The sequence below is a fragment of the Malus domestica genome, chromosome 15, assembly GCF_042453785.1.
Source record: "Malus domestica chromosome 15, GDT2T_hap1".
NCBI lineage: Eukaryota > Viridiplantae > Streptophyta > Magnoliopsida > Rosales > Rosaceae > Malus > Malus domestica.
The window spans coordinates 3,012,048-3,028,877 of record NC_091675.1 but is presented as its reverse complement, the minus strand read 5'-3'; the positions used below and the strand labels follow the sequence as shown (position 1 = coordinate 3,028,877).

Sequence of the window (16,830 nt, the reverse complement as noted above, 5' to 3'; positions counted from 1 at the left end):
ATTGCTCTCGAGTACTCATCTTCAACATCTTATGCTTCCAGGGAAGATACCGTATCTGCTTGAGGAACAGATAGGGCAAGTGAGAAGGATACAAGGAAGCATGTGGAGACAAGCGTAACAGCACACGTGCCGATACATCCACTACTCTGTCAAAAGCAAAAGTATCCCATATCAGCAGGGTCGAACGTACTCTAGATTTGATGGACTTGTTTTGACCCTCAAATTCTTCAGTCAGCCTTATACTCTGGAGGAAACCAGAAAACCCTCCAGCCCAGTTCAAGAATAAGCCTGTGGAAAGTTACTTCTTCAAAAGCAAAAGTATCCCATATCATCTCTTCTCATTTTTCTTCTCTTTATCCTTCATGCTGCCTGCAAGATAGGGAGAATGTGAACAATCAGCCAGAGCTCTGATTGCTTACCTTGTCTGTCACCTCTTTCAGCAGATCCCCTAGCTCGGCGACTTGGGGGACTCCTACTACATGGTTTGTATCGTGCTTGACCAAGCCTGAAACTACAAGTAAGCTTCAAGTGAAATTGATACATTACCTTGTGCATCTCCACCAGTTACAGATACCACCCCTGGATGGAGGAAGAGTACTTCCAGAGAAGATGTCACATCTACTTATGAGACAGATAAGGCAAGTCAAGACGATACCACACTCCGGTACTTAGAAGTTTCGTGGTTACGAGATCATTCTCCCACAATATTTCCTAATGTCATTTGTACTAAATCATTCACTTGTACTCACTAAAGGAGAGCTTGAACCTATGTACTTGTGTAAACCCTTCACAATTAATGAGAACTCATCTATTCTGTGGACGTAGCCAATCTGGGTGAACCACGTACATCTTGTGTTTGCTTTCCTATCTCTATCCATTTATATACTTATCCACACTAATGACCGGAGCAATCTAGCGAAGATCACAAAAAGTGACCGTTTTCGCTACCTAGGATCTATCTTGCAAGAGAACGGAGACTTAGATGGAGATCTCAACCATAGAATACAAGCTGGATGGATGAAGTGTAAGAGTGCATCCGGCGTGTTTGTGTGACCGTCGTAGGCCACTGAAGCTCAAGGGAAAATTTTATAGGACGGCAATAAGGCCGCGATGTTGTATGGCACAGAATGTTGGGCGGTGAAGCATCAACACATACACAAAATGGGTGTAGCGGAGATGAGGATGCTTCGTGGGAGGTATGGGCACACGAGAAAGGATAAGATTGAGAATGAGGATATCCGCGGTAAAGTAGGAGTAGCCAAAATTGAAGGAAATATGAGAGAAAATCGGTTCCGGTGGTTTGGACATGTGCAAAGAAGGCCTACTGACGCTCCGGTTCGAAAATGTGACTACGGGACAGAGGTTCAGGGCCGAAGGGGTAGAGGAAGACCTAGGAAAACTTTGGAATAGACCCTAGGAAAAGACTTGAGTACTTGGATCTAAAGGAGGACATGACACAAAACCGAGCGCAATGGCGTTCTAGGATTCATATAGCCGACCCCACTTAGTGGGAAAAGGCTTTGTTGTTGTTGTTGTTGTTGTTGTACTAGTTTTCAAACATCCACTTTCTCTCTCACTAAGAACACAGTTATCATACCTTCACCAACCGCCTCCCTCCCCATTCTCCTGAAGCCATGGCAGCTCCACCCCTAAATTTCACCAACCCATGACAAATCATATCCATCTTACTAACCTTATGTAGGAAATTTCACCCATAAGAAAAATTACTAAGGTGGTTGAAATAATTTGGGGAAATTTGGGCTTATATATTGCCCCGCCAGACGACAGAGAAAGGTTGGAGGAGAAGTGGGTGGCAACGATGGATGAGACCATGGCAGAAGCAAGGAGGAGAGAGGCTGGAAGGGTCCCTATTTTCTTTACTCTCCTTGGAAAATTTCTAATAGTGATTTAGGATCGTCGACAGGTCATAGGACCTTCCAGGTCCCTATGTGGATTTGTCCTTGATTGAATATGCACAATGTTTGAGAGGAATGTGTTTTTTATTTTTACCACTACATTGTCACGCGGTGTTATTAACTAATTCGTATAACAAGTAAATTTATTTATTAAAAATAATGAGTTTGAAGTCTTTAGGCTTATTTAGATATGTTTTTAAAATGACTGAAAACGTTTTTAGTAAAAATGTAAGTAAATAATGAAAAAACACTTGAAGTGTTTTTTGCAAGAAGCACATAACTAGTACTTCCTGCACTTCAATTGCTTTTAGAACTAAAAAATAATCTTTAAAATCGCTTTTTATTATTTTAAAGGCACATCCAAATGAATTATTTGACATCAATAATGTCAGTAGGGCTGCAACTATTATGTAATGGCATCAGCTGTAACTTTTGTTTGTTTAAAGTGCATTACTTAACAAAAAAATTCAATTAACTTATTTATAATTAGCATAAATCTCATTGACATATTGTGAATATTGTAACATTTATTAACTTGAAAAAAAACCCCTAAATATGTAACATAGTTACACAATAAGTTTTATTTATTTTTTGTTAAAAAAATTAAAAAAATAAGTTATTGTGATTATGATTGCTTGATAGTAATAGTGGGCCTGTTTGTCACTATGAGTAATACACATGTTCTCCCTCAATCAGTTGAAAGAACTCTTAAGGCCCGTTTGGTGGTTGGATGATATTTGAGTATAAGGATATGATTGTATTGGCAGAAATCGATTAAGGTTTATAAGACAAAACTTGTAATTTATGTATAAGGAGAGGTTATATAATTTTATTTTATTGTGAATTTATAACTTATCATGTTCAGCTCACAATTTGACACAACAAAAAAATGAATTGGACTTAATTCCATTTAATCGATCACAACTTATCCTAATCAGTTCACCAAACAGGGTCAACTATTCAAGTGCAATTTGGCACATCATTCATTTGCAGCGCTAATACAAATAATTTCATTTGCATTAACAATAAAAAATTACTCTCGCCAACTAGCCCTAGCATTTTCTAACATAGAAGACATACAAGCTTCTTTTAACTAATACACAACGTATAGCTACTACAACAACTTTTGAGCTAAACTCAAGGGATGAGGATTCTCTTCCCGTCCTTTTCCTCTCCCCTCGTTGTCGTCCTCTCACAATTATTTTTCTTCTTCCTCTCTCTCCTTTTTTTCTTCTCTCTATACAAGGATAAATTTTTTGTAGCATTCAAACAGGAGGTGAGAAAATAAGAGAGGGGAGAGAAAACGTTGTACCAACTCAGAGCACTGCGTGAGTCTTCCCGTAGAGTAGGATTATCTCCCCTCTTTTTTCGATTCCCTTCCCTTCTGTCATCTCACAAATTGTTTTTTGTATTCTTCTAGCTACTAAAAATTTAACATAAAAACTTAACGTGACTTAAGTGTAACCATTCAAATAGGAGGAAAGGAAGACTTAAGAGTAGAGATAATCCCCTCACGCCAGATCAAGATCCTCTCCTGAGCTTAGGAGGTTTAGGGCATGAACCTCTTAAGCAAATCACACAATCCGTTGGATCAAAATCAAACAGCTACAAACAAGAAATCTTTCTAAAAATTATAATAATTAACCGTTGAATTTTAATCTAACAGAGACTGTGTGATTTGCTCATAAAGTTCAGCCTCCTAAGCTAAGGAGGAGATTTTATCCCCTCACACCCCCCACCCAACCCACACGCACCCTTTATTGTGGGCCCCCGCCTTCCCATTCTCATTCTGATCACGCCACTGCGGAAAAAGCTGAAGCAAATGAAATTTCATAAGCAAATGAGGACCATCTACCATGGGGGCCCCACCTAACATTGATACTTGACAGCCCTACCTTTTGGCTAAGGTTCGTCAATGTATCGCATCCTCATTGGTCTTTGCCTAGATATCCCTGGCCCACCGGATAGACACCACACACTGGATCAAAACAAAGGAGAGAGAGAGAGAGAGAGAGAGAGAGAGAGAAAAGAGAGAGAGAGAGTACTCGTGCGTGAGTGAGCGAGTGAGAGCTTTTCAATATTTACGAAAATTATTACACTGCAGCAGATTTCGGTTATGGCGTTGAAGCTTTGCGACTCGTGCAAATCGGCGACAGGGACTCTGTTCTGCCGCGCTGACTCCGCCTTCCTCTGCGTCAATTGCGACTCCAAGATCCATGCGGCCAACAAACTCGCCTCCCGCCACGCCCGCGTCTGGCTCTGCGAGGTGTGTGAGCAAGCTCCAGCTCACGTCACATGCAAGGCCGACGACGCCGCCCTCTGCGTCACCTGCGACCGCGACATCCACTCCGCCAACCCTCTTAGCCGACGCCACGAGCGAGTCCCAGTCACGCCCTTCTACGACTCGGTGAACTCGGCCACCGATTCCGTCCCCGCTGTCAAATCCGCTGTTAACTTCCTCAACGACCGTTACTTCTCCGACGTTGACGGAGAGATCGAGGCGAGGAGGGAGGAGGCCGAGGCCGCCTCGTGGCTGCTCCCGAACCCCAAGGCGATGGAGAATCCGGATCTGAACTCGGGGCAGTACTTGTTCCCGGAAATGGATCCGTATATGGATCTGGACTACGGGCATGTGGATCCGAAGCTTGAAGATGCTCAGGAGCAGAACAGCTGCATCACGGACGGCGTCGTTCCGGAGCAAAGCAAGAACATGCAGCCTCAGCTCGTCAACGACCACAGCTTCGAAATCGACTTCTCCGCCGCCTCCAAGCCCTTCGTCTACGGCTACCACCACGCTCAGTGTCTGAGACAGAGTGTAAGCCCTCTCAATTTTCTCAGTAACCAGACAGATCCGAAGAAAATTTTGCATTCATTCAGTCTCTGATCCCCTGCTTTGAACCACAGGTTTCATCGTCCTCGATGGACGTCAGCATCGTGCCAGATGACAACGCGATGACAGACGATTCAAATCCTTACAACAAGTCAATGACCTCCGCCGTCGAGTCATCACATCCGGCGGTCCAGCTCTCCTCCGCAGATCGCGAGGCGAGGGTGCTGAGGTACAGAGAGAAGCGGAAGAACCGAAAGTTCGAGAAGACGATACGGTACGCTTCGAGAAAAGCGTACGCGGAGACCCGCCCGCGAATCAAAGGCAGGTTCGCGAAGCGCACGGAGGTGGAGATCGAAGCGGAGCCGATGTGCCGCTACGGCATCGTTCCGTCGTTTTAGGTTAATGATGTAATTAACCGGTAATCAAGCTTTGTAATTTCGCTTTTTGTGTAAATATTGGCCGTCGATTTTGTACAACTTTGTTCTTATGCAGTAATGAATTTAATTTGGTATCGGCCGTATCAGAATCTGGATTGCCATTGGTTTGGGGATTCGCATCAGGAATAATATATACTATTAGGGAAATCATTAAACCATTAATTGGATAAGCTTTTGGCAGAGTAGACTTCTTTATTGCTAAAAATCCACATGCTTTACTGCTTTCTATTGTCAATTATTTCTTTTGTTCATACTGATTTGTAGGACATTCCGGTTAGGGATTGAGATCCTCTTCGGTTCTCACACTTCGGATCTCACGTATTTGAGAATTCGAATCATTAAAGAGAGAGATCTGGGTGTTGGAAAATAGAGATTGTATGCATAGTGGGTGAGAAGAATTGGCTAATGGGTATTGAAAATTTTAAATTAAACAGTCCGAATTTCTCAGTTCGTGAGCTAGAAAGTGTGCAAGCACCACATAAGGATCCAAGAAGGGGGGGGGGGGGAGAGCATCCGGCTCTCTCATGGGAAATGTTCCCATGGGTTGAGAGAAAAACAAGAGAGTTAGAGTGAGGCTCTTGGAAAAATTATGTGAGTGGATGTACAAGGAATATGAGATTGAGTTATGTCGATTTAACTCCTGTATAACTTGTACTGTTATTCTCATAGTGAAGAATAATATCTCTTTAGAGACATAAACAGTTTTTTACTAAATTTCATAAATTTCTCTCTCTCTCTCTCTCTCTCTCTCTCTCTCTCTCTCTCTTTCTCTCTCTCTCTCTCTCTCTCTCTCTCTCTCTCTCTCTCTCTCTCTTCTGGTTTCATAGGAGGAGGACGATGAGGATAACAATTTGGTTCGCTCGTCGTGCGTAATGGCAAAGTTGCCTTGTCGATAACCACTGAATATTTCTGAGTCCTCTCTCTTTCTCTACAGAAATGTTTTGGGTTTGTTTTTCAGGTACAAAGTGACGGGTTTACCTTTTTTTTAGTAGTGCTATCCTTATTATCTAGTTCTACCATCTTACTAGTAGAGATTAAGCTTGTCAAGGTACGTAAGTCTTATTTTTATAAGAGAGATGGTACAAATAATGGTAAGAAAAACATTTTTGCTTTAGATTTGAAGTTTTTGGTTCTTTATATGCAAATATTATTAAATACTTGCTTCTTGCCGCATGCGTACGCATATGGCAATTGTTTTTTTTAAATTTTTAATTTTGTTACTTATTTTGAAAAGTAATGAACTTACCAATCACCAAGTCTCATTACCTTGGGTTTTTTTTGGATCTTTATTTATTTAAATTACTAATGGGAGAAGGCAATTTAGGTAATATAAAAGCTTCACTTTTTTGTCTTCTCCCTTTATACATATAGATATAAGAATAGTATAGTTTGAGAAATTTTGGTGAAGTTGAAGTGGTTCGTACTCCCAACTTGGGCATGAGTATGGTACCAAGTTGTACAAGTATGGTACGAGTCCCCCCTGATAATGACATGTGATTGAAATTGGGTGGACGTAGCTAATTTCAACGGTGAACTTACTCTTTCATTCCTTGTGTGTTAGATATACCAGGAATGAGAAGATACCAATCTCTTTGCATCAATTCTTGATAAGTAAACAAGTTGTTGGAGCTTAATCAAGAGCGTGCATGAGTTGGAGAGTAATAGTTGGTGATGAAGGAAATCAAGTTGGTAATTTAGTTTTATTAAGAACTAAATGGAAGATTAACTGCATAGCTAGTTGGCTAAAAATTGTTTCTCACCCCCATTGAACTCATTTTTGAATACCCCATTGAGTAATTAACGGAATTAACGGCATCGTTCCGTCGTTTTAGGTTAATGATGTAATTAACCGGTAATCAAGCTTTGTAATTTCGCTTTTTGTGTAAATATTGGCCGTCGATTTTGTGCAACTTTGTTCTTATGCAGTAACGAATTTTATTTTGGTATCGGGCGTATCAGAATCTGGATTGCTATTGGTTTGGGGATTCGCATCAGGAATAATATATACTATTAGGGAAATCATTAAACCATTAATTGGATAAGCTTTTGGCATAGTAGACTTTCTTTATTGCTAAAAATCCCCATGCTTTACTTCTTTCTATTGTTAATTATTTCTTTTGTTCATAGTGATTTGTAGGACATTCCAATTAGGGATTGAGATCCTCATCGGTTCCCACACTTCGGATCCCACATATATGAGAATTCGGATCATTCAAGAGAGAGATCTGAGTGTTGGAAAATAGAGATTGTATGCGTAGTGTGTGAGTAGAATTGGCTAATGGGGATTGCAAATTTTAAATTAAACAGTTCGAATTTCTCAATTCGTGAGCTACAAAGTGTGCAAGCACCGCATAAGCGTCCAAGGGGGAGAGCATTCGGCTCTCTCATGGGAAAGGTTGAACATGGGCTGAGAGAAAAACAAGAGAGCTAGAGGGAAAAGTCACTGGTGAAATAACTCTTGGGGTAGAGTGGGGTAGAGTGAGGCTCTTGGAAAAATTATATGAGTGGGTGTATAAGGAATATGGGATTGGGTTATGTCGATTTAACTCAGGTGTAACTTGTATTGTTATTCTCATAGTGAAGAATAATATCTCTTTAGGGACATAAACATTTTTTTACTGAACTTCGTAAATTTCTCTCTCTCTCTCTCTCTCTCTCTCTCTCTCTCTCTCTCTCTCTCTCTCTCTCTCTCTCTCTCTCTCTCTCTCTCTCTCTCTCTCTCTCTCGTGGTTTCATAGGAGGAGGACGATGAGGATAACAATTTGGTTCGCTCGTCATGCGTAATGGCAAAGTTGCCTTGCCGATAACCACTGAATGTTTCTGAGTCTTCTCTTTTTCTCTCCATAAATGTTTTGGGTTTCTTTTTTAGAGCAACTCCAGCCTTGCTGGTTGCTCGGGCGTCAGGCGAGGAGAAAGGGCCCTCGGGCCGGTGGGAGCAAATCCAGCGGGGAAGGGCCCGAGTGAGGGTGGGAGGTCGAGCGAAGGGGGGTGGGGAGTCGACGGGCCTGTGGCCCGAGGGTTTTGTAATTTTTTATTTTTTTTGTGTCAGAGAGAGAGAGAGATAGCTTTTGTAATTTTTTATTATTTAAACAAACATAAAAAACTATTATTTTTATTGCTTATTGCCAGGGGGGAGGGTTCCAAGGGTGGAGATGTAAATGGCAATTACTGTTCATTAATGGTAATTACTATTCATTTAAGGCAGTTACTGTTCAATAGGGTGGATTGAATAGTGGATTGCCAGGGGGGAGGGCTCCATGGGTGGAGTTGCTCTTAGGTACAAAATGACGGGTTTACTTTTTTTTTTAGTAGTGCTATCCTTATTATCTAGTTCTACTATCTTACTAATGACGGGTTTACCATTTTTTTTAGTAGTGATATCCTTATTATCTAGTTCTACTATCTTACTAATGACGGGTTTACCATTTTTTTTAGTAGTGATATCCTTATTATCTAGTTCTACCATCTTACTAATAGAGATTAGGCTTGTCAAGGCACGTGAGTCCCATTTCTATAAGAGGGATGGTACAAATAATGGTAAGAAAAAACATTTTTAGTTTAGATTTGAAGTTTTTGGTTCTTTATATGCAAATATTATTAAATACTTGATTCTTGCCGCATGCATATGCATGTGGCAATTGGTATTTTTCTTTTAATTTTTAATTTTGTTACTTATTTTGAAAAGTAATGAACTTACTAATCACCAAGTCTCATTACCTTGGGTTTTTTTTGGATCTTTATTTATTTAAATTACTAATGGGAGAAGGCAATTTAGGTATTATAAAAGCTTCACTTTTTTGTCTTCTCCCTTTATACATATAGATATAAGAATAGTATAGTTTGAGAAATTTTGGTGAAGTTGAAGTGGTTCGTACTCCGAACTTGGGCATGAGTATGGTACCAAGTTGTACAAGTATGGTACGAGTCCCCCCTGATAATGACATGTGATTGAAATTGGGTGGACGTAGCTAATTTCAACGGTGAACTTACTCTTTCATTCCTTGTGTGTTAGATATACCAGGAATGAGAAGATACAAATCCCTTTGCATCCATTCTTGATAAGTAAACACATCGTTGGAGCTTAATCAAGAGCGTGCATGAGTTGGAGAGTAATAAAATCAAGTTGGTAATTTAGTTTTGTTAAGAACTAAATGGAAGATTAACTGCATAGCTAGTTGGCTAAAAATTGTTTCTCACCCCCATTGAACTCATTTTTGAATACCCCATTGAATTTATGTTGATAAAAGAAGAGTATTGATATTTTTAATACATCATTTTTTTTTCCTTTTGCACACTCTTATTCATTCCTAGCCCTTGAATCGAACGAATCAAATAAGAATCCAAGGGCCATGAGTAAATAGAGTGTGCAGAAGGAGAAAAACGAGGTGCGGACATTATTACCCAAAAAGAAGCCCAAACATTTCAAATAGTTGTATAACAAAAGAAACACAAGATTTACAGCAAAGGTAATGAGAAACACTTTTACAAACACATTGACATTATTGGCAGTAGCTCAAATTAATAATTTGAAATTAAAAATCAATGGTATTGGGATAGGAAAATGCAAGGAAGATTATGTTTTTAGATTGTAAAGAGTTTTTAACGGAATGACCAAAATCATGGATGGTAGACAATCTCAAGGACCATTTCTATTGATCATGCAAATCTCAAGGACTATTTTGTATAATAACCCTATATATTATAAGTTTGAAAACCATCTGAATACAAACTCAGACTGCAAGTTGAATTTGATTATTATTCACAAATATTATTACAAAAATGTAATATAATAATTCATAAATGTTTGAATTCAAAGGCTTGGAGGCCAAGGCAAAGTAAAGTTCAAACTTGACATCCCCCACCAAACTCCAATTCTTTTAAATACATAAGACTCGCACTCACATTATGTTTATATATAAACCCCAAAGCTCAGCTGCTCAGCGTGCAGCACAAACTCTCAGCTCTCTCTCTCTCTCTCTCTCTCTCTCTCTCTCTCTCTCTCTCTCTCTCTCTCTCTCTCTCTCTCTCTCTCTCTCTCTCTCTTCTGGTTTCATAGGAGGAGGACGATGAGGATAACAATTTGGTTCGCTCGTCGTGCGTAATGGCAAAGTTGCCTTGCCGATAACCACTGAATGTTTCTGAGTCCTCTCTCTTTCTCTACAGAAATGTTTTGGGTTTCTTTTTCAGGTACAAAATGACGGGTTTACTTTTTTTTAGTAGTGCTATCCTTATTATCTAGTTCAACCATCTTACTAATAGAGATTAGGCTTGTCAAGGCACATGAGTCCTATTTTTATAAGAGAGATGATACAAATAATGGTAAGAAAAACATTTTTGCTTTAGATTTGAGGTTTTTGGTTCTTTTATGCAAATATTATTAAATACTAGTTTATTGCCACATGCGTACGCGTATGGCAATTGGCTGTTTATTTTTAATTTTGTTATTTATTTTGAAAAGTAATGAACTTACTAATCACCCCGAGTATCATTACCTTGGGTTTTTTTGTGGATCTTTATTTATTTATTTATTCAAATTACCAATGGGAGAAGGCAATTTGGGTATTATAAAAGCTTCCCTTTTTTGCCTTCTCCCATTATACATATAGATATAAGAATAGTTGACCTTGAGAAATTTTGGTGAAGTTGAAGTAGTTCGTACTCCCAGCTTGGGCATGAGTATGATACCAAGTTGTTCAAGTATGGCACGAGCCCCCCCCTGATAATGACATGTGATTGAAATTGGGTGGTCGTAGCTAATTTCAACAGTGAACTCATTCTTTCATTCCTTGTGCGTTAGATATACCAAGAATGAGAAGATACCAATCTCTTTGCATCCATTCTTGATAAGTAAACACGTCGTTGGAGCTTAATCAAGAGAGTGCATGAGTTGGGGAGTCTAATAGTTGGTGATGAAGGAAATCAAGTTGGTAATTAAGTTTTATTAAGAACTAAATGGAAGATTAACTGCATAGTCAGTTGGCTAGAAATTGTTTCTCACCCCATTGAACTCATTTTTGAATACCCCATTGAATTTATGTTGATAAAAGAAGGGGAATTGATATTTTTAGCACACTATTTTTTTTTTCCTTTTGCACACCCTTGTTCATTCCTAACCTTTGAATTGAACGAATCAAATAAGAATCCAAGGGCCACAAGTAAATAAAGTGTGCAGAAGGAGAAAAATGAGGTGCGGACATTATTTCCCGAAATGAAGCCCAAACATTTCAAACAGTTATAAAAGAAAAGAAACACTAGATTTACAGCAAAGGCAATGAGAAACACTTTACAAACACATTGACATTTTTCTGCTACACTTGCCACCAAAAGTACGAGAAGCTAGATTCACATACAGAGTTCTATGCTAGAGGCTGATGACATGTAATACACATTAACAGCCTGATAAGTTCCCCATTATGTCTCTCTATCCTTGTTACAGTACATTGCTACCACAGGTTTTCTAAAACCATACCGAAATTTATTGCACCGCCACCCTACCAATAAGGTAGGAATCCAAGTCCTTACTCTGAGCCGGAAAAAGGTGCTTTAGCCGGAACTGCTTCGTGAGGAGCCCCCTTGGTTAGCCAGGAAACGAACAACAACACACGTGATGTTATCTGCACTCCCCCTCTGATACGCTTCCTGCATTAGCCTCTCCGCTGCCTGCTTTGGATCCTGAATTGGTTTGATCATTGCTACGGCCTCCTGGAAAAAAGGGAAATGAATGATCAGTTGCTATACCAAGCAATCAAATCAGTTTATTAATTAGGACAGGACCGTATAATCCCAGCAAAATAAACACAACCGCCACCATAACATGTAGTCAAGTAGTCAAATACAGAACAATAACTTTTCAGCTTAGGCATGCTGCCATTCACCCGCCCTATCAAATGCTTGGGCAACAAGTACAGAACAGCAAATAAATGAAAATCCAGGGGCAAACCTCATTGGTGACAACATCCCACAGTCCATCACTAGCAAGGATAAGGAACTCAAGAGAGTTGTCAATCTTTTCCTCCTGCCAACATAAAGCAAGTTAAACAGATATGCCGAAAAGCATCAGACAAATATATATACAGGTTTTTGCATCCTCAGGGTCAGAGACTAACACTAATCATGAGAATTTAAAATTTTCCCCAAGAAACGTGTTTTCCTCAAAAGAATTCCTTGAAAACCACCGTGTGTGCGTGTATCAGTATATTGACTATTAAATATCAACACAAAGGATCAAACCTGGATTTCTGGATCAGCAACAACATACTGCTTCAACAGCCTATCACCAAATGCACGAGAAACAGCGAGAACACCTCCAACTCTCCAAGTTCCTATTGTTACAATCTCCACCATCAAGAACACACTCATATGCCATTTCATGAGAAATCTTAAAACAATAGTAATCCTTACCAGCCCACATCACAAATCCTCCTGCATCCTCAATCCGTTGCCGCTCATCAGTCTGGTCTGGCTTGTGATCTCTTGAAACAGCTATAGCTGCAGGATACAACAGAATAATATTAAAGACCATGAAACATATGACCACTATAGAATATAGACAAATGATCAACAAAAATTTCTATAAGCACAAAGTTGCAGAGCCCTATATCCTTTTAGGTCAAATCATTTTCTTCCATACAGAGCAAGATATTAGCAGTCAAAATTTTTCTCTATCCAGCAGTTACCAATCTCACCAAACAATAGACACAGGACACAAGAATCCCTTCACCCTCAAAATTGTAGTATTTGACAATTATTATGCTAAAACACAATGGAAGGGGGGCAGTGCAAAGGCTTACCGCTCCCACCCCTGCATATCACAGCTCTGGAATCACCAACATTTGCAACAAGCAAACGGTCACCAACTAAGATCGCAGTAGAAGCAGTTGACCCAGCATCTCTATTCTGATTATTTTCTGATTTCAGAAATTCAGAGTCCGTATGGCTGTAAGCATCAGCTGCACGGACAGTGAAACATTAGTCCGAAAACTGTTATTTACTTCCAAAATAGCAAATTGTAAAGCATTAATTAGAACGCAACCATAAGTTTACTCGTAAGAAGACAAACCTATAGCAGATTTGGTGTCAGAGATAAATTTTGGATGCCTAATCAAATTACTGAAAAGATTTTGCTTGACATACTCAGCAGCACGTGCACCTCCATGGCCTAATTCAATGAAAACACAGCATTTTCACGTTACCTATCTATCCTCTTGTTTCCAAAGGTATGCTATGCAAGTATATGATGATCAGTCTTCTTGTTTTCTGAGGTATGCATGTATATGATGATAGATATATAAATGTTTACACATAATGAATATATGTCTTCTCTGTGTGAGTACGCTTCTGGAAAAATGTATTAAGTTTAACCACCAACCACCCGATAGCACATAAACCATGACTGACAAAATGACTGCTAACTAATTCAGACTTGCTAAGAATTAATCCAATACGAAAATAATAGAAAGAATGATTATATAGACAGTCAAACCAGACGGAAATACAACAGAACCGCTGTTCCATGAAATAAGGTTCAAGTCTGATTAGCATTTTAAAGTGAATTAAGCATGTAGAGCATTTAGTATTCCAAATGAGAGTCCTAGAGGTTCATCTGGTCAGAAGATCACCACGACAGTGGTAAAGAACAAATTCCACTGTCCAGCCAGAATAGCTCGAACCCCAAGACCAAACTGGTAAGCAGATCATGGGTGAGATCTGATGCAAAGTCAAATCGAGAAAAGATTTGTAACGACAAATGGTCATACCAATTACAATATTATTGAGTGATAAAATAGTAAACCAAAGAAACAAATGAAGATTATACCAAAACTAGAAGGAAGAAACTTAGCAGAGATCAAATATATACTCACACACCCACACCCATCTGCCTAATTGGGTATACGTCCCATCCTAAGCATGATTAGGCTTATCCATGTGTGTGCATGGGCATGCATGTGCGCGTGTGACAAAGAGAGAGAGATATATACCATCGAAAACTCCAAAAAGACCAACTACTTCTCCCTCGACACCATCAATTCTTGTCTCATAAAAGTCTTCCATAGAAGATCTTTTCCCTGGAGAGCTTGCATATCCATAGCTGAACTTTCCATTCTGACTGTCGCCACATTTAATAACACACTTAGTGAGACAACTCTAAATCATGGTTGAAAATTCCATGGAACAGAAACAGTAAAGAATTAAAAGGGAATATCATTATCCAATTCCAATCTCACATTACAGAACCCAACTTCAGGGATCAATGCAAGAAGGGAAATAACCGACTCTCAAAAAATTGGATATAAGCTCCATGTTTCCCATATGAGTTCCATCCTTATACACACACACACGTGGAGAAATACGCTGACACGCGCGCACACACACACACGTGGAGAAATAACCACAACTCCCTAGCATAATTGGATACAAGCTCCATTCCCACACACACACACACGTGGAGAAACAACCACAACTGTCTAGCAAAATCAGATATAAGCTCCATTCCCACACACATGCACACGTGGGGTAAGATAAAAAATGGCTATTTTATCGCACAATCATAACGCCACTGGAAAGCTTTTTCTGCTTGTCCACAATCACAATATTCCAGAGAATATTGTTCCGAAGATCCAAGCAAACGCAAATCAAAAAAATTAATTTGCCCAACGTTTACATTTGTCTGTGACGAACACAACAAGCCGTAATTAGGTGGACACACAAACAAGGGAACATCCTGATACGAAAAAACTTATATTCCAAGTTTCTTCGATCATACATGTCATATCATTTTCCTATCTTGTTTTTGTTTAACATCTTTAAATGATTGGTGAATAAATTCAATCACCCTTTGTCCGAACTATCCACTTAAAATCAAGATATATCACATACTTCAGGACTAGTGGAACATCCAAATCACCCAGACCAGGATAACAACATAGGTCATTTCTTGAAGGTACACAATACACAAAAAACACATCATACCATCCAAATCATACCAAAACTCCCTTGAAATTAGAATTCACACATGCGATATGACATAAAACCCAACTCGAGAATCGCTTCCTGAACAGCTAAAAAATGACACAATAAATGTACCATGAATCACAAATCACAATAATCACACAAAACAAAACACAACATCTATTACCTCCCCAGCATGAATGCCAAACTAGAAAGAAGATATCACATATGAATCATGATTCATCTCGCATGCTCACCAAACACAACAAAATGAAATCAAAAATAAAAAAATAAATCAAATAAATTGCACCAAAACAAATTACAACAATCCATACAAATTAAAGGTAAACAATTTAGACCCAAACAAAAAATTGATAAACCGGAGAAGTAACCGACCTGAGGCCGCCGCCGCTAACGGGTGGATCGTCAGCATGGACCTGGGTTGAAGCTGACAAAACTGAATTGAGATAACCCATCTTCTTCTTGCTCGAATTCTCAAATTCCCCACTTCTTGTTTCTTTGAAAATAATGAAATATTGAAGAAAAACAGCAGCAGCAATTGCTATATATACAATTAAACGACCAATTGTTTCCACGCCGAATTATAATTAGCTCTAATCACTTGAGGATCATATCTGAAATCATAAATTCCCAAAATTTAACCTGCAAAAAACGCCCCAAAAAATCAAAATAAAAGTTAAGACCCAATTCACGGATCTTGTTGTTCGTCAATGTAAACCTGTAAAGGAAACACCTTTGAAATTTGAGAGAGAGAGAGAGAGAGAGAGAGAGAGAGGACCTGAAGAGAAATGCAAAGGTGGTGGCATAGATGGAGGAAGAGAGAGGTGACAGAGAGGTAGAGAGAGACAGAGAGAAGTTTAGAGAGAGAAAATAAAGGGAAGGAAAGAAAAGGACGATGAGAGTGATGAAAGACGAGCCAAAGAGGACTCTCTCTCCTCTTCTATTTTTGGTTTCAGTTTTTGGCAAACGCAAGCAGAGGAGGAAGCGATAATAATTAAATAATTAAAAGATTAAAAATTTGAGGAAAGAAAAAAATAATAATTCATGAAAATAATAAATTTTGGTAATTAAAAAATGTAATTAAGAAAAATAATAAGGGGTTAGTTTTGGTTGTTGGGTTCGTAGGAAAAAGTGGAGCGAGTTATACGCGTCGCCTCCTGCATGAAGCGATTTACAGTTGGAGGCTTGAGAAAAAGTCAAATAAAATACCAAATATGCAATAAATGCAAATAGAAATGCAAAGGTTATGACTTTCCTTTTAAGTGATTTTCTTTGGGTTTTAAGTCATTTTACGGTTGCTTGCTAAACTGGGTTTAGGGTTCTTCAACATTAAAAGGAGACCGGCCGGTAGTTTCGTCTCACCTAAGCAGTTCATATTTTCAGGAGCTGAAAAGACTCATGGAAGCATTTAAGCTTCTTTTTCATCATTATCATGCGACAGATCATTGTCAGGAATCGAACCAAAGACGTGTGTATCCGGATCTAAAATTCGTACCCAACCATAAGTTCACATGTGGTTGTTGTGGGTTTAGGGTTCTTTGTTGTTTGCATAAACCGCATCCCTAAAAGTGGACTCCTTTTTGGTGAATCAACATTTTTGCTAGAAATTTTGAGAATACTGTCTAGCTAAAGCAATTCTTATACAAAGTTAAGGCGGAATCAACATGAATAAAAAAAA

At 39.1% G+C, this 16,830-nt stretch overlaps 2 protein-coding genes across 3 annotated transcripts; one reads left to right on the top strand and one right to left on the bottom strand.

Annotated features, from left to right (window-relative positions):
- The first annotated feature begins 3,946 nt into the window (after positions 1 to 3,946).
- LOC103442491 (zinc finger protein CONSTANS-LIKE 4) lies at positions 3,947 to 5,269 on the top strand. The gene is given in 4 exon segments (NM_001293888.1): positions 3,947 to 4,282; positions 4,284 to 4,286; positions 4,289 to 4,731; positions 4,821 to 5,269. Coding segments are annotated over 4 exon segments (1,020 nt in total). The 5' UTR covers positions 3,947 to 4,032; the 3' UTR covers positions 5,145 to 5,269.
- A 6,146-nt stretch (positions 5,270 to 11,415) lies between these two features.
- Positions 11,416 to 16,382, bottom strand: LOC103442482 (probable protein phosphatase 2C 59). 2 transcript variants are annotated; one of them, XM_008381274.4, is made up of 9 exons: positions 15,931 to 16,382; positions 15,528 to 15,794; positions 14,162 to 14,289; positions 13,243 to 13,341; positions 12,974 to 13,132; positions 12,585 to 12,671; positions 12,414 to 12,505; positions 12,124 to 12,198; positions 11,416 to 11,885 (listed from the first exon to the last, which is right to left on the bottom strand). In XM_008381274.4, exons 2-9 carry the CDS (start codon positions 15,605 to 15,607, stop codon positions 11,727 to 11,729), a joined length of 879 nt encoding a protein of 292 aa, XP_008379496.1. In that variant the 5' UTR covers positions 15,608 to 15,794; positions 15,931 to 16,382; the 3' UTR covers positions 11,416 to 11,726. The 2 variants fall into 2 exon arrangements, with proteins under 2 accessions (XP_008379496.1, XP_070669228.1); XM_070813127.1 differs by lacking the exon at positions 14,162 to 14,289.
- Positions 16,383 to 16,830: the final 448 nt, after the last annotated feature.

Excerpts from the sequence above, each read along its gene's own strand:
- LOC103442482 (XM_008381274.4), bottom strand. The coding sequence starts at position 15,607 with ATGGGTTATCTCAATTCAGTTTTGTCAGCTTCAACCCAGGTCCATGCT. Across the intron at positions 14,290-15,527 it reads GTTAGCGGCGGCGGCCTCAG|TCAGAATGGAAAGTTCAGCT; the intron begins GTCGGTTACTTC and ends ATGTGGCGACAG. Across the intron at positions 12,506-12,584 it reads AGGATTTGTGATGTGGGCTG|GAACTTGGAGAGTTGGAGGT; the intron begins GTAAGGATTACT and ends TTGTAACAATAG.